The following is a 15,882-nucleotide window of genomic DNA, read 5'->3' as shown; positions in this document are numbered from 1 at the left end:
GCCTACCCAGAGAGAAGAGTCAAAACGGAGTTCTGAAAGAGTAGAATCGGGTAGAGCAGCGCTGAGCTGAATCATCCAACAGTAGAACCTTAGCATGTAAAGGGCCTGAGGTCTGTACCATGAGGCTTTGCAGCAAGGAAACTGAGACCAGAGAAGTGAAGTGAGTGCCCGAAATAATGAGAGGCAGTGCTGGATTGCAGTCATTCATCTATGGACACGTTTAGTCACCAGCATCCGTTGGGTACCCAGTGAGGCCGGGCAGCTCCAGGCCCTGGACCTGGGCTCCTGGCTTACACTCCAGTGCTCCTCCAGGCACCGGGCCTTCTGCCTTAATCTGAGAAGCATGTTTGACCTCAGACTCAGACAAGCTTGGGCCCAGATTCCCAGGATAAAAAACCCAAGCTCATTGCCAGGTCTGAAAGGAGGTGACAAGTCAAGGAAGGGGTAACAGAACTAGTTCCACTGATTAAACTACCAGATACATTTGAAAAGTTTACGACCGTATTTGTGTTGACCTTTACCCAAGGTAGTTACAGACTTTAAACAATGGAGGTGGGTTTTGAACCTCTTTTGAGGCATCAGGATTAGAGAGAATCGGGGGATGGGATAGGCTGGGTGGGGGGAGGGCTCTGAGCTGGGGACGAGGAAGCCATCAGGACAGGAAGGGTGTGTCATGGGAGAGGGGCTGGCCAGATGCCAGGCCTGTACAAGTGGAATTGGGAGTCCAGTAGGACCCAGAGTGGGTCTCTGTCTGGGAGAAGACAGTCCCTGTCCCACTAGGTACTAGATGAATTCCTGGAACTTTTGCTCAAGATGTGCCGCATCTCAGAAGGTTCTGGGAGCGAGCAGCCAAGTGCAGAAGCACCTGGACTCCATTACCTCACCCTGTGCTGGTAACAGACTGGCGGGTGCTTTCTTGCTGCGTGTTATACTCTTAGCGTCGCTTACCACGCTGATCACTCTGAGAGCAGTTAAGGAAGGTGTCGTTTTTTCTGTTTTGCAGATGAGGCAGCCGAGGCTCCGGGAGATTAATGGGTTTGCCTAGATCACAGCGTTAATCCACAGGGGAGCCAGGTCCCAAACGTCCTCATCTTCTGAATCCAAGTGTCATTTCCTTACTGTGCTCGGCTGTTTTACCTTCGGGTGGGGAAGGGATCCAGATGTAAGCGTGTCTGGGTATAGACGTACACCCGGACCACCCTGCCGGGTTCCTGGAGGGAATCCCGATGAGAAGCTGCTCAGTGGGGCCATTGCAGTGTGGCTTTATTTCCTTGGCCAGTGGTTTCATTGGCTCCAGAGGCACTGGGATTGTCCCTGGTTCTGTCACCTGGTCTTCACTGGCTCACATTCTCCCCCTCATGAGGAGCACACGTTAGCCGTGACAGTAGTTTTCAATATGGGGAAATTGCTAGAAAAAGAAAAAATACATTGGTGCTAAAACTTCTCAAAGTGTCCTTGGTGCCCTTAATCCCAGTGCCCTCGGGTCACAGAAGACACGTGGTGAGGTGTCGTGGGCCTCGGTTGTGTGTTTTCCAGGGGATTCCACCGGCAGCAAGCCCGGGCACCTGAGTGACTGTGTGTGGTCTCACCTTTCAGAGCCGCCAACTTCAGGAACTTCACCTTCATCCAGCTGAATGGGGAGTTCTCTCGGGGAAAGGGGCTGGACGTGGGCGCCCGCTCCTGGACGGGCCGCAACGTGCTGCTCTTCTTCTGCGACGTGGACATCTACTTCACCTCCGAGCTCCTCAACACCTGCAGGCTGAACACGCAGCCAGGTGGGGCTCCCCTCCCGAGCAGCCCCTCAGCTCGCCCCGACCACCCGCTCCTGGATCTGCCTCGTTTACCCCGCTGACAAAGACAAGGACGCGGTCTGGTGTGATTCCTCCTTTGGTGTCGTGCTGTGGGCCTGTCAGCCACCATAGCTCTGGGACTCTTGGTCCCAAGTTCGTGTGTACAGCCCCTTTTCCATTCTCCCCTAGGAGGTCAGCTTTAGGGGATGACCCGGGAGCAGGTGTGGTGGGGAGGACTTGGGCCTGGGAGGCGCTGCTGAAACCAAAGGGAAGGAGTGGCTATGGGCGGTTACCAGGGCAGGAGGGGCTCCAGACAGAAAGAACCCACAGTGTGAAAATTGTTCTCATAGCTTTGACTCAGCGGCAAGGCCGATACTCAGCTGATAACCACTGGAATGGCCACGTCCGTTGTTCAGATACTGAAATTCTTCTGTGAAAATTGGTAAAGAGCAGCTACCTGGGGCTCCCAAAGTCTTTTCCTGCTGCCCGAGGTCACCCTGGCTGACTGCCCCACGAGTCAGCAGTTAAAGGGTTAAGGTCTGACAGGATGGGGGCACTGGGGCCCTCTTTCACACCCACTCCCACTAGGTGTGCCCAGTGCCATGTCCACTGGCCATCAGAGCTTGGAATGTTACCCCTGTGCTGGGAAGTAGGGAATCCGAGTGTGTCCATCTGGTCTACCTGCCACAGTACTGCTAAGGTCTGTGTCAGAGTCCAGTGGAGGGAAAAGGGAAGGTGGACGCAGATCCCTAGGGTGTTTCTGACGGTCACATATAAATGAACTAACCTAACAGCTTTATCTGTCGCTTAGCGCATACGTTTGTTTTCTGGTTTGCAGGGAAGAAGGTATTTTATCCGGTCCTTTTCAGTCAGTACAATCCTGGCATAATATATGGCCATCAGGACTCGATCCCTCCCTTAGAAAAGCAGCTGGTGAGTACTCCCCCCGAGGGGCCTTGGTGGGGCTCTGTTTCATGTCTTTCATCACCAGGGGCACCTGACCATGAGTGGAGGTGAGTGGAAACCTGTGGATTGCTTCCCAGAGTAATTTGTAAGTGTGACAGGTGTTCTGGCCTTTGTTCCCAGCGCCTCGTTGATTAAAAGTGCTTGCAGTATTTAAAAGTGGAAAATAAAGAGGAACAGTACCTTACAGAAAGGTAATTTCATAGTTTTCTTCTACGGTTTTGGAAACCAGCATTATTGCATTATGGTTGCAGCACATTTCCCCTTTATTATTACAATCCTGAGGTAAGAAAAGTGAGATTTAGGTTCCCATCTGACAGGTGGAAAACGGAAGTCAGGAAGAGGTGGCTGACCCCCCCCCCCAGGCACACAGTGGGGCAGGGGCCAGGTCCCTGCTCTCCGTCACCATTCCCACATTAGCATCAGAAGTGTCACCAGCAAGATGGCTTTCACAGGAATATGGGAGGGACTTCTGTGCTAAGACCCCAGCCGCACAGGTGATGGGTAGGGGACCCACACAGGCTCTCTGTAAGCTGAGATGTCTTCGCTGGTCCATTCAGCAGAGAGTGCAGGCAATAGGAGGACGGGGTGAAGCCAGCAGAAGGTCCCTGTGCCGCTGGAAGGCGTGCCCCTCCGAGGCAAAATGTCCCACTGTTGTCATCGCCAAGCTGGGCCGTGATCTTCTGTAGAGACGCCAGCGGGGCTTATCTGAAGCTGTTGCCAGCTCAGGCTGAGCCTGGGGGGCGGCGGTAGGAATTGCCTCAAGCGGCTCTCTCTCCTGTTGAGGTGGCGAAGCCGTGTTCCTGGCCTCTCAGGGTGGAGAAAGGAAGCCGCTGTCTGACCATGAGGAGGTGATGGGACTTAGTCTCCCATGCTTCCCTGCAGTGGGAAAGTAAACTGATTTTCGTTGAAAATGTGTTCTATGGAATTCTTTGGGAAGGCTGATTCTGTGTTGAAGCTTCCAGAAGTAGGAAAACCTGTTCTCTCCCACCCCATCCTGGGTCCCCCTCCAGTTAACCTCTGGCAGCTGATGTAATGATCTTTTCCAACCTGGGTTCCTCTAGGCTGCACCAGGTTCATTCCTCACCATGTCTTAGCGTGGTTTCACTTGCGGCGTGAGGCACACAGCACAGTAATAACACCGTTCTCTCTTCCCCCAGCGAAATTGTAATACCGCACATTCGTTGTGTATCTGTACGTACTGTGTGTATGCATGTGCTTTATACATAAACACAGTAAGAGTTTTGCACTCCTACTTAGAGGTGATATCACTCCTGTTGAGATGGAAAAACTTCATGTTTCCTTTCCATAGAGTTCTAAGCTTCTAATAGGGCTTCGGGGGGGGGGGGATGGGATGCAGGATTTATTTTCTTTCAACCAATCAGAGTAAAAGTTCCTTTGATTTTAAATAAAGTACTGCTTTACATTTGACATTGAATAGGATTAATGTTTCAACTTCAAACCAAGACCTTATTTGCTTTCAAGGAATTCATTTCACAATTTTAAAGTTTTATCCTTTTATTGCCATTCCTGCAGGGAAGCTCAAGGTCTGGCATGGTCCAGCCAGCTTCTCAGCTCCTCAGAATTAGTGGTCAAGTCAGAAACAGAACTCAGATTGCTGTGTCCACAGCTCCGAGGCCTCTGAGTTATCCTGCAACCTTTACCAGTCGCCTCCGAATACAACTGAGACCTTTCTAGAGCACACAGGTCTGGTATTATAAGAGTCAGTATTTATGGCTATTTATCCCAGAGACAGCAATTGTCTCTGAGACAAAGGGGTCTCCGTCAAAAAAGAAAAGCATCCATTATGTTCTTACTGGTTGAGCCGTTTCTGGAGCACTTGCTGCCCATGGAGAGCTAGTTGAGGTGTGCGTGTGGCAGTCAGGGAATGGAGCAGTTTCCTGTGCTTGGCAGGGATGCCCCAGGTCATTTCACTCACTCACTTCTTTCTCCTAGACTCACCCAGGGTCACACAGCCAGCTAGAGCTCAGGCCAAGACCGGGATTCCCTTATCCAGCGTGGCAGAGACAGATTTGCTTAAGATCTAGGTGAGAGCGGAAATAGAGAGGAAATGACCAGAGGAGAGCCTCAAACACCAGAAGTTAATATGGTGGAGAGAGAACATGTGGGTGCAGAGAAGGTATAAAATAACAGGTAGTGATTGGAGGTGGGTGAATTAGGAGAGACTTCCTGCCAGGGGTTCCTTTTGGCTCAGTCTTGAAAGATACGACACATGTATATTAATAAATTCTTGAGAGCCTTCACTGGAGTGCATCAGTATCAAGGTGAAGGGAAAGCCCAGGTCTGGAATGCGGCTGTGACAGATGACTGCCATGTGCAAATGGGAGATTTGGCCAGCAGCCCTGCAAATACGACCTTCGTAGTCAGCGTACCACTTATTACTTCTGGCTGTTGCCACTGACGGTTGATAACGTTTGCCTGCAGATAGAGGCGAGAAACCAAATTTATGGGGATTTTTTGTGTGTTCAGGTTACTTCTTTCTTTACATTTGAGTACAGACCGTTAGGAATCAGTAGTAAGTGAAATCATGGGATTTCATACTAATATTTAATTTGTAGAGTTTTAAACCTGAGGTGAAACTTGCTGATGCTTTAATGTAGAAACAGCCTTACGAGAAAGGAATAACCCTCATTTACGTAACTGCTAACTTTAGACATCCCCTCTCTTGGTTCGAGCCTTGTCAGTTCCTGCTGAGGCCACTGCAGGAGCCATCTAGATCCATCTCTCCCTCACAGTCCAGTCTCTCCTTCACCCTCGGCCAGAGACGCGTTTCCAAAACACAGATTAATTCCACTAAAACAAACCTTTGAAGGCATAAAGCCAGTGGTGTGCTCAGAAGTGATTAAAGCCCACTCTCCGAAGGGGGAAGGAGCTGGCTCCCAGCGTTGGCTGTCTATCTTCGGGGCGTCAGTCCTCCCGCGGGGCCTGGTTCAGGCTCCGCCCGTGACGTCTCTGGACAGAGCTGGGAAGAGACTTCCTTGCCCAGGCAGTGAGCTGGTCCCGGCCGTGCCAGCTCAGCCCTGAATCCTGATTCCTTGGGGGATGAACTGCCCTCCACAATCTGACTCTCGTACTGATCACTGAGGAAATGTCTGCAAACCCGACCCCAGCACCTGGGCTTGGCGCCAGCCGGGGCACCCCTGCCCCATGTCTCGTGAGCTGCCCTCCCCCGAGGGCCATCTCCTCTCTGGGGCTGACGCCCACAGTGCCTGGCGCTCCCTCTGCCATGTGGTCCTGCCCTCACTGTCTGACGACTGGTCAGCGTACGCCTGGTCCGCGGGCCCTGTCCTCACCTCTCTCTCGTTACACACTTCTCTCTCCTTTAGTCCAAAGAGTACTTCACCACTGACCTGCATTTCAGTTTAAACTTCTAAAAAGTGCTGGCTGGGCCTGGTCCATCCTTTTAGCCTGTTTCTGTTTGTTCAGGAAGCAGACATTCGCTGAGAACAGAAGTCACATTAACAGATGCCATGTCCGTGGCCTTTGGGCAGCCGGCACTCTGCCCACGTTGTCCCGTGTAACACTCAGTAAGGTGAAAAGGAGTGCTACGCTCATGTCACGGGTGAGAACGTTGAAGCTCAGAGGCATGTGTCACTTGCTCAGACGCCCTCGGCGCTGGGTGGCAGGTCGGGAGCTCAAGTGATGGGACCAGACTCAAACTGGTCAGCAGCTGGGGGCAGGGGCACGTTCTCCACCTCTGCGTGCTTCCAGAGGGCAGAGGGTCTGACTTTGGGTTACAGGCTCCCTGGGCAGAGTCCTGGTCCAGCACGATGCCCTTCAGAAGGCACTTCATTTTTTTTTTTGGGTGTGTTGGGTCTTTGTTGCTGCGTGCGGGCTTTCTCTAGCTGCGGCGAGCGGGGGCTGCTCTTCGTTGCCGTGCGCAGTCTTCTTATTGCCGTGGCTTCTCTTGTTGCAGAGCACAGGCTCTAGGTGCGCCAGCTTCAGTAGTTGTGGCATGCAGGCTCAGTAGTTGTGGCTCGTGGGCTCAGTAGTTGTGGCGCACGGGCTCAGTAGTTGTGGCTTGTGGGCTCTAGAGCACAGGTTTAGTAGTTGTGGCACACGGGCTCAGTTGCTCTGTGGCATGTGGGATCTTCCCAGACCAGGGCTCGAACCCGTGTCCCCTGCATTGGCAGGCGGATCCTGAACCACTGTGCCACCAGGGAAGTCCCAACACTTCACTTTTTCATGCAGATGCCGATGAAAGGAGACTTGTAGGAAAGTGTGGGTTAGTACAAATCCTGGAGGAGGTGGCAATTGAGTCCATTCTTAGACCAATTCTTTGAAAGCTGTGGCTTGAGAAACACCTCATTTGTCAAGAAATGGACACCGTCACGGCCAGCCTGGTGCTGGTCTGGGCTCGTCCTTGACTGGCTGAGTGATCGTGGGCAGGTCATGCTGCCTCCCAGCCCGAGGCCCGTGCACACCACACGCAGCCCCTGGGATCCTGCGCATGTGACCCCTGAGCCTCAGGGCCCAGGCCACGCGGGGTGTACGGGGGGCGGCAGCCCGACCTCGGGACCCCTGCAGCCCAGGTTGTCTGCCGCTCACCGCGTGACTGCACGGCCCGGTGCACGGTGAAATCACAGGCCCTCGGTACTCAGGATGTACTAAGACTTCAAGGCAACAACAGCAGAGCCTGACACCAGGCATGAGACCTGTAAACCCGGGGCCCGTGGGGTTTCTGGTGACGTGAGGCAGGCCAAACGCAACCTCGGTTCCTGGGAGACTCTCTCCGGTTTAGAGGAAATACTCTGCCTGAGAATTTGTAACTGATTTTATTTTCCGGCCCAGATTGCTTCCCCGGCATTTGCCAAGTCAGCCATGTGGCGCCCCACAGGCGCAGCTGAACCTGTGCGGCCTCAGGCAGGAGGCTTCCCACATCTGTGGGAGGCGCTGACTTGTGCTTTGGTCCTGATAGGAAGTGATCACTCCCGTCACGTGACCTCCCCCAGAGCGCGTGTCTGGGGGCTCCCCGAGGGAGGGCGGGCCTGCCCACTGTCCAGTTGTCCGGTTGTGGTGTGTCGTGCCGGGCAGAGCCTGCTGGGATCCGGGTGCAGAGGGTGCTGGGGGTCGGGAGGGGGCATGGTCATGAGGACACAACACTGGAGGCAGAGGGGTGAGATCCAGGGCAGGGGGATGGTCCTCTTACAGTATCCTCTCCATCTTCTCCACGGTAGTAGACGTCACCCGCGTGTGTAGCTCCGTATAGAAGCTTGGGGCAGAGGTTCTAGGAAGTCGAGCTGTCTTGCTTAGAGCCCAGGAAAGGGAAAGCGTTTCTGCCTGTGGCTCCAGAGCCCCGGGTTCTGAGAGCTTCCTCAGTGGACTCCGAGGCCTGGGCTGCGCCCCTTGCTGCTGAGAATTCCCTACCCCAGCCGTCTCGTTTCCACTGGCCGGGAGCTCCTCACTCGTTCCTTGGAGAAGGAGTGACTGAGTGCCTGCTGGGTGCTGGACCGTGATCGGACCTGCACCTCCAGCCTGAACGAGACCAAGGCCCTGAGCTTACGTTCACCAGTGGTGGTGGGTGAGGACAGCAGACGGAAACAGCCCCTGGACAGGAGAGTTTCAGAGAGCCCTCACGTTACAGAGAAAATAAACCAGCTGATGTGACGTGACACTGGCGGGGGGTCAGGGTGACCGCTCTGAGCGGAGCCCGGTGGTGAGCAGGAAAGGGCGACCCCAGCCGGGCAGACTGCGGGTGTCCAGCCTTGGAGACCTGTGAGCTGGCACGTTCGAGGGGACAGGGGATGGACAGGGCAGGCAGGGGCAGGTCACGTGGGGCCTCTGCAGGCCGGATGTTCCTGTGGATTTTATTCTGATTGCCTGCGGGAGGGTGCAGTTAAACCACCGAGGGCTCGGAAGGGGGCTGTGCTGCGGCCTGCCGCACGCTCGAGGCCTCGTGGTCTGTCGAGGGCACTGCTTCAGTTAGCGCCCAGCCCACCTGAGGGGCGTGGACTTGGCACGCGCGCCCGTCTTGCCCGCACGGTACATGCCGAGGGCACCACCGGATCTCTTCCCACCAAGGGCTGAATTTCGACGCGCTGTTCAGATACTGGCTTTTCATGACCCGCCAGCTTTAAAGCCCCCGTTAATAAGTGTTTGTGTAGCTCATTCCCCGCTCACAAGTCAGTTTGCCTCTGTCACACTGTCCCCAGGTGAGGGTCATACCTTGCCGGGCGCTGCGTCCACTCAGTGGGTCCTGGGAGGCTATCTCTGTAGTCCCTCTAGTGTTTCTTCCCAAGCGCTGGCCCACTGTTTTCCGTGTGTGGAGCTGTCTCTCTTAAATGCCAGGTAGACCGCTGCCAAATATTTGAAGTTCAAATGCTGCACGGCTCTCTGACTGCATTTTTTTAATATATAAATTTATTTATTTAATTTATTTATTTTTGGCTGTGTTGGGTTTTCGTTGCCACGCGTGGGCTTTCTCTAGTTGCGGCGAGCAGGGGCTACTCTTCGTTGCGGTGCACGGGCTTCTCATCGTGGTGGCTTCTCTTCTTGTGGAGCACGGGCTCTAGGTGCAAAGGCTTCAGTAGTTGTGGCACACGGGCTTCAGTAGTTGTGGCGTGTGGGCTCAGTAGTTGTGGCTCACGGGCTCTAGAGCACAGGCTCAGTAGCTGTGGCGCACAGGCTTAGCTGCTCCGCGGCACATGGGATCTTCCCGGACCAGGGCTCAAACCCGTGTCCCCTGCATTGGCAGGCAGATTCTCAACCAGTGCGCCACCAGGGGAGCCCTCTTCGACTGCATTTTTACCCAGGCCATGTCTGTGTCCTGGCCACCAGAAAGGACAGTGAGCCATTAGCTGTGGCAGAGACAGTGTACCTGCCATGACTGGGATGGAACAGAAAACATTTTAAAAAAATGACTCAGTGGAAATTTTTCCCGACTTTCCTGCCCTGTGACATCTTTCCAGTTGATACTAATGACACTTGTGGCTGGGGAGCTACTGTACAGCAGGCCTTTGTTCTGGAGTCAAGGGGGAGAGACAGGCCTCTCCCGGCCCTTCTTCTCCTTGGTCCTGATTTGTGCTAACCATAGTGTAAGTGACATCCATGTGTAGGTTGTAGTGAAATAAGACGGTTTCATAGGTTGCAGAGTACAGGAAATGTTAAGTCCATCGCCGCTTCTGCAGGCCATTTGTCAAGTGTAGTTTAGCCTGTGGTACAGGTGCAGTGAGCCCTCGGGAAGGTGGAGGGCAGCGAGGGGGTGAGTATTTGGGTGTCAGGCTGGGAGAGCCCTTGGGGCGACTTGGCTCAATCTCCTCATTAAAGGAACAGAAACAGAAGGACTGAGGGGCCTGCCTGAGGCAGACACGCCGGCCAGAGGTCTCGCCGGGGCGGGGCGAGCTCTCCAGTTAGCGGGCCACGGGCCGGGCGCGGGGGCCCTGCTGCGGGGCCTCCTTTCCTCCTAACACCTACGCGAGCGACCAGGACAAATGCAGAAAAACGGCCATTAGGGTCGCAAACCCACTCCCAGGATTAGTGCAGCCAAAAATACGTAAACAACAAAAACCATTTTAAAATTAGTCTTGCGGCTCCAGCAAATACGTTAGAAACGTACTTGCAGAGTGAGACACGGGGCAGGGCCAGGCCCGGCTTTTCATAGCCGGTCCCTGCCCGGAGGCCCCGCACGTGCGCGGGGCGCAGCTGAGGTTAAAACGGGCCGCGGAGGAAGGGACCCGGCGTGTCCTCAGGACCTGGCCTCTCGGCGCCCTTGTCCACGGCCAGCAACGCAACCTCGGGTTTTCTTTTCAGTCCCTGAGGGAGTCCGGTTTGCGCCCCGGGCCAGGGCGCCTGAATTCTAGGTGGTTCTCTCTCCTTCTCTCAGCTTCCTGAGCCCTTTGCTGGCCGCCCGCCTGGCCTGTGGGCCCCAGGCCTCCTTCTCGCCCATGCAGGTGTCAGGCCAGATGTGTAGTGGCTTTTCCCTGGCGCTGCCCCAAACTGGCTCCCAACCCCGGCCCCCGCTGCGCTGTCAGAGTGTGTGTGTGTGCGTGTGCATGTGCGTGTGCGTGTGTGTGTGTGTTCAAACCTCTGCCCTGGAAACATTCCAGCCACAGGTGCCCAAAATCACAGAGCCCCTTGGGGACGGGTGGCTTGCTGTGTCCTGACTGTCCTCCACGTCCCCACCCAGGGGGTGGCCGTGTGTCAGCGACGTGCCCCCCATGTGTGACACCCCCATCCGCGTCCACTCTGTCTTCCTCCCTCAAGTGACGGTGCCCTCCCTGCAGGTCATAAAGAAGGAAACTGGGTTCTGGAGAGACTTCGGGTTCGGGATGACCTGCCAGTACCGGTCCGACTTCATCAACATAGGTGAGCCCGGGGCCCTGGTCCCTAAGGAGGCCGCTCTCCGGCCATGGATGTGGGCGCTGGGCTGAGGGGGCTCGGGGCAGTGGGGACCCTGTCTTCTCCTTCAGCACCTCTCAGTGTCCCTGGGGGAGGACAGAATTGAGGGCAAAGTCAGGCTGTTGCATCAAGGCGGCTTCGAAGCAAGTTGTCCAGGGCCTCCCTCCAGCCGGGCCGGGCTCCTGTGTCCTCCACACAGAATGTCCTCCACGGAGAGGGGATCCACCAGAAAGAAGGGCAACACGGAGGACCGGGGAAAATCACACACCAGGAGGATCCCGGTTTCTCTCTGCTGAACCTGTGAAAATTCCAGATGTCACTCCAAGTCCGGAGTGCGCAGTCACTGTCAACAAGCACACATACGTGTACGCAGATGCATGGACGCGTGCACACGCACACACACACGTACATGCACAAGCGCCTGCGTACACACACACACGGCTCCCAGAACACAGAGAGGAAAGGCCTTCTGCTTGCAGATGAGGGGCCGAGTCTCTCAGAGGCAGATGGACCTCACAGCCATCGGAGGGCATAGTCAGTATCAGCACCGAGGGTCTCCTGTCCCCTGGGAAATAGCACACCTACTCAGGTGCCTCTGGAGGGAATAGATCTGTGGATTGTACACGACCGGGGATGAGTGAACAGGCCCAAGCCTTGACCTTGGGCCCAGAGGCTCGGGTGGACCCTGAGCGGGGTGGAGCTAGAGGCCCGCCCTCACGTGGAGATTCCCACCCCTGCGTCCCCCTGGGGCCCCCCAGCCCCCTGTCTTGCTCTCTCCTGGCCCCCTCCCCTCCTGCCCAAGGCTTAGGGCTTCTCTCTGCAAGGTCAGTGAGTCGGTGTGAAGAGCCCGGTTTCTTTCGTTCAGAAGTGCGTTGGACAACGGGGAGTACAGGACCCTCGAAGAGATCACCAAGTTAGAAAGATTAAAAACCCAAACGTCTTGACGTCAAGTCCTGTTAGAAGCAGCAGGACGCGGGGGACGTGGGTCTCTGAGTGGTGGGTTTGCTCAGGTTGCCAGCAACTCACCACGGGTGCTCCTTGATTTCTTTAAGAAGTCGTCCTAAATGATTATGTGCAAATCTAATTTCCAAAAGTGACGTATTTTGAAAATGTTCTGAAGGAAATTTCCATTTTGAGAAACTCTTGTTTCCTTGCTCTGTGTACAAGCAAAGATGATTTTGAGATGACGTACGTTTATCAGTTTTGGAGTTATAACACACTGGGTTTTCCTAACGATAGAGCATAGCTGTCACTGACAACCGTGGGGGTGGCAGGCGGGAAGGGGGCTCCTGCTCAGAGCCTCTGGGTCACATCTGGACCCCCGTCGCTCTTTGCCATCCTGTGCGTATTTGCAGGTGTCTCACTTGTACGCCTTCTATTTAGTAAGTAGTAATGATACCGGTGATGAGAAATCCATCACAGCCAACCAAGCGCTGCCCCTCACCTTACTGCCTCATCTGGTTACGGCACCTGCTGCATTTCAGGGTAAAGAAACTAAACTTAAGAGAGGGAAAGTGGCCGCCGGTATGATAACCAAGACTCGAATTCAGGCCGTGACTCAGGATCTTCCTGTCCCGCGTCCGGGGGCCGTACAGCAGCCGTGCTCACCGCCAGGGGTGCAGGCTGGGTTCCCCACTCCCCCCTCCAGTGGAGGTCTCCATCGGGGCAGCGTGGCCTGGGGACTGCAGGGAATCGGGGGCTGCGCGACAAAGACACTGAGTCACTTCTCCACAAAAGGTCCAAGAAATCTCCTCAGTGAGAAGGGAACGGTGACGACAGAGAGGCCAGTGCTTCCTGGTTCTGTCTGGGACGCCGTGGCTTGAAGTGAAGAGAAGATGTGAGGCTGTCTCAGTTTTCAAAGGTGACCCTTCCTCACTGTGTGAAGGAGTCACTATAACGTGAAACGAGATTCTCTGGGTCAAACTTCAGAACTGTGAGGCCAGTCCCTTTAAAATGACTCCTTTCTCCAGCCTGTGGAGGACACACAGCTTCGGGGACCCCCTTTAGTCGATAGGAGGAACGTGAATTTTTCACACCGCAGGGCCCCGGTCTGTCCTCTGCAGTGGCAGGAGGAGGCCACATCCAAAGAATCCCAGGAGGTTTCGTTCGGAGGCTTTGGTTGGGACGTTGGGACGCTGCGGCAGCCCTTGGTCTAAGGCTGGGGTGTCGCTGACCCCAGAGCTGCTATAACTGCAGCCGGCCACGCTGCCGGGGGCTCCTGGGAGCAGGCGAGGCTGCGTGCTGCGTGCAGTCACGCTGTCTCGGAGCTGGAGCCGCTGCCGGCGAGGCCCTCTGTGTCCGGGGTGTCTGAGCCCTCTGACCCCGTTGGACGCTCGCCACTCGGCCGGGCGGGGAGACCTCCCCGAGGTGCTCCCGCTTTCCACGCAGCGCTCTGTGCTGGCGCGGATCAGGGGGCCCCGGCAGCGTGTTCAGCAGTGTGTTCTCTCCCACAGGTGGGTTCGACCTGGACATCAAAGGCTGGGGCGGCGAGGACGTGCACCTTTACCGCAAGTACCTGCACAGCAACCTCATCGTGGTGCGGACGCCCGTGCGGGGCCTCTTCCACCTGTGGCACGAGAAGCGCTGCGTGGACGAGCTGACGCCCGAGCAGTACAAGATGTGCATGCAGTCCAAGGCCATGAACGAGGCGTCCCACGGGCAGCTGGGGATGCTGGTCTTCAGGCACGAGATAGAGGCCCACCTCCGCAAACAGAAACAGGAGACAGGGAGCCAAAACACATGAGCTCCCAGGGGCCCCTGTGGGGAGACGGTTTATTTTTTTCCTTTTGCAATTACCAAATGAATGGCTGCAACAAGGAAAAGATTGCCCTGAAGGGCAAGAAAAGAATTTGACTGGTGAAAAGAATTTGATTAGTAAAGCAGGCGAGGGGAGAGCCTCCTGTTTCCCTCTGCCTGTTCAGCTTCTGCAACAGGAACCAAAACCCCTCAGCCTGGCCTGCAGAAACAGCCGAAACGCACCCGTCCGGTGTCTGACAAAGGCTGCCTGATTGTGAGATCGTGAGCCTAATGGTGTGTTTACAGCAAAGCAAGGGCTGTTTGTTTTCTGTGCTTACTGAAATATTCATGAACGAAGACAAGTTTTGTATAAAGTTCATTAGAATGGAAGGCCAGCACATCCCTCCCCATATGAGTGATTATCAGCGGGGCTCTAGTGTCTGGGATGCTGAAATGTCAGGAGGCCGGTGAGGAGAGACCGTGTGAAATTCAAAGATACACTCATCGTGATCTTTGTGACTATATCAAGCAAAACCAAATGGACTAAAAACGAAAAAAAAAAAACCATAGCTATTGTATCATCTCCACCCAAGATTAACTAAAAATAACCTGCTCATCCATCTTTTTGGTTGTAGTTTTAACAATCTCTGTTAATTTTATTTAAAATGCACTTTTTTGGCTTATGAGTTATATTCTGCTTATTTAATTACCAGTTTGCAAGCCTTACTAAGAGAGCATAAGTTAGCTACCTTTTTACATTTTTTTGAGAAGATACTTTTAGCTGCATTATGAGAACTTTTCAGTTCAGAGCATCGGATTGTTACCCACATCCGAGGACGTGGCAGTCGCTGACCCTGCGGGCACTGGACAGCAGACAGTCATCGTGGGGAAGGCGTGGCCTGGGGCTGCTGGCCGAACGAGACGCACGGATACTTTATCTGAAGAGTATTTCCGGAGAGGAGCAACTGAACACTGGAGAGAAAGGAAAGTGTACTTTTTACCTTAACAGAAAAGGAAACATTCAGACTGGTGATAGAAGTCAGAAAACACATTTTCTCCTCAGGGGAACTGGGGACCACTTTCTTACTTGTTTAAATAAACCAAAGCAGACTGTGTGAACCAAACATTCTCTTTTCCAAGCAGGGTGCTGTTCCTGGCTTCTGGCTTCCACGAGAAGAAACGCAGGAAAATGTCTGTTGTGAAAGGTCACTCCATCTGCCAGCATCCAGCGGGACGGATGATTGTGCTGTGTGTTCACCCACCCCAGCCAAGGGGCAGTAACTAATTATTTTTTAAATTAAGCTGTTCTACCCAGTCAACCAAGATGCTTCTGAAAATCGCCTTTTATTATAGTTTCCAACTATTTAAAAAAAAATAAACGCAGTTAACATTGAGTGGTTTCTACATTCATGTGAAAATTATTTATTAGCCAGCACCAGATGCATGAGCTAATTATCTCTCTGGGTCCTTGCCTTCTGTTTGCCGACAGTCGACTCATTGTTTAAAAGCTTCAGGAACATTCAAGCTGTTGGTGTGTTAAAAAAAAAAAAAAAAAAAAAAAATGCTTTGTATTGATTTGTACTGGTAGTTCATAAAATTTAATTAAAACCCAGGACATGAATGGAAGGTGGCATTGGACAACTAATAAAATGTGATTTGTGGGTACGATTTCTTCTTGGATTAAGAACACCACATCTTTAGTTTTTGGAGAACGGTTTTCTGTGTGTGTAGACCAGGGTTCCCTGGCTGTGGCCCTACAGCGTTTCAGGATAGATATTCCCTGCTGGGGGCTGTCCTGTGCCCCCAGCATCCCTGGCCTCTCCCCCCTCGAAGCCAAGAGCATCTCTCACCCAGGGGGACATCTAAACTGGCTCCCGTCACCGCCAGGTGTCCCCTGGGGGGAACTGGTCTAGAGGGAGGAGAGAACCGTAGTGAAGAACCTGGCAGTTAATACAGTCCGCTCGTCCTTTTTGATTAGGAGACGTTGAGGAATGGTTTCCAGGAGCCCTTTTGGCTGTACGTGCGTTTCGTACTT

At 54.0% G+C, this 15,882-nt stretch overlaps 1 protein-coding gene across 8 annotated transcripts in view; it reads left to right on the top strand.

The window, feature by feature from the left end:
- Positions 1-15,241, top strand: part of CSGALNACT1 (chondroitin sulfate N-acetylgalactosaminyltransferase 1) — a 336,764-nt gene extending 321,523 nt beyond the window's left edge. For all 8 annotated transcript variants that reach the window (XM_059909680.1, XM_059909681.1, XM_059909682.1 and 5 more), the window contains 4 exons: positions 1,597-1,775; positions 2,629-2,723; positions 10,997-11,078; positions 13,565-15,241. In XM_059909680.1, coding sequence (XP_059765663.1) covers positions 1,597-1,775; positions 2,629-2,723; positions 10,997-11,078; positions 13,565-13,854 — 646 coding nt within the window. In that variant the 3' untranslated portion in view covers positions 13,855-15,241. The remainder of the gene's footprint in view (positions 1-1,596; positions 1,776-2,628; positions 2,724-10,996; positions 11,079-13,564) is intronic.
- The last annotated feature ends 641 nt before the right edge of the window (positions 15,242-15,882 follow it).

This window comes from Balaenoptera ricei, chromosome 21 (assembly GCF_028023285.1).
Source record: "Balaenoptera ricei isolate mBalRic1 chromosome 21, mBalRic1.hap2, whole genome shotgun sequence".
Taxonomy (NCBI): domain Eukaryota; kingdom Metazoa; phylum Chordata; class Mammalia; order Artiodactyla; family Balaenopteridae; genus Balaenoptera; species Balaenoptera ricei.
This window is presented reverse-complemented; position numbering and strand designations above follow the sequence as displayed.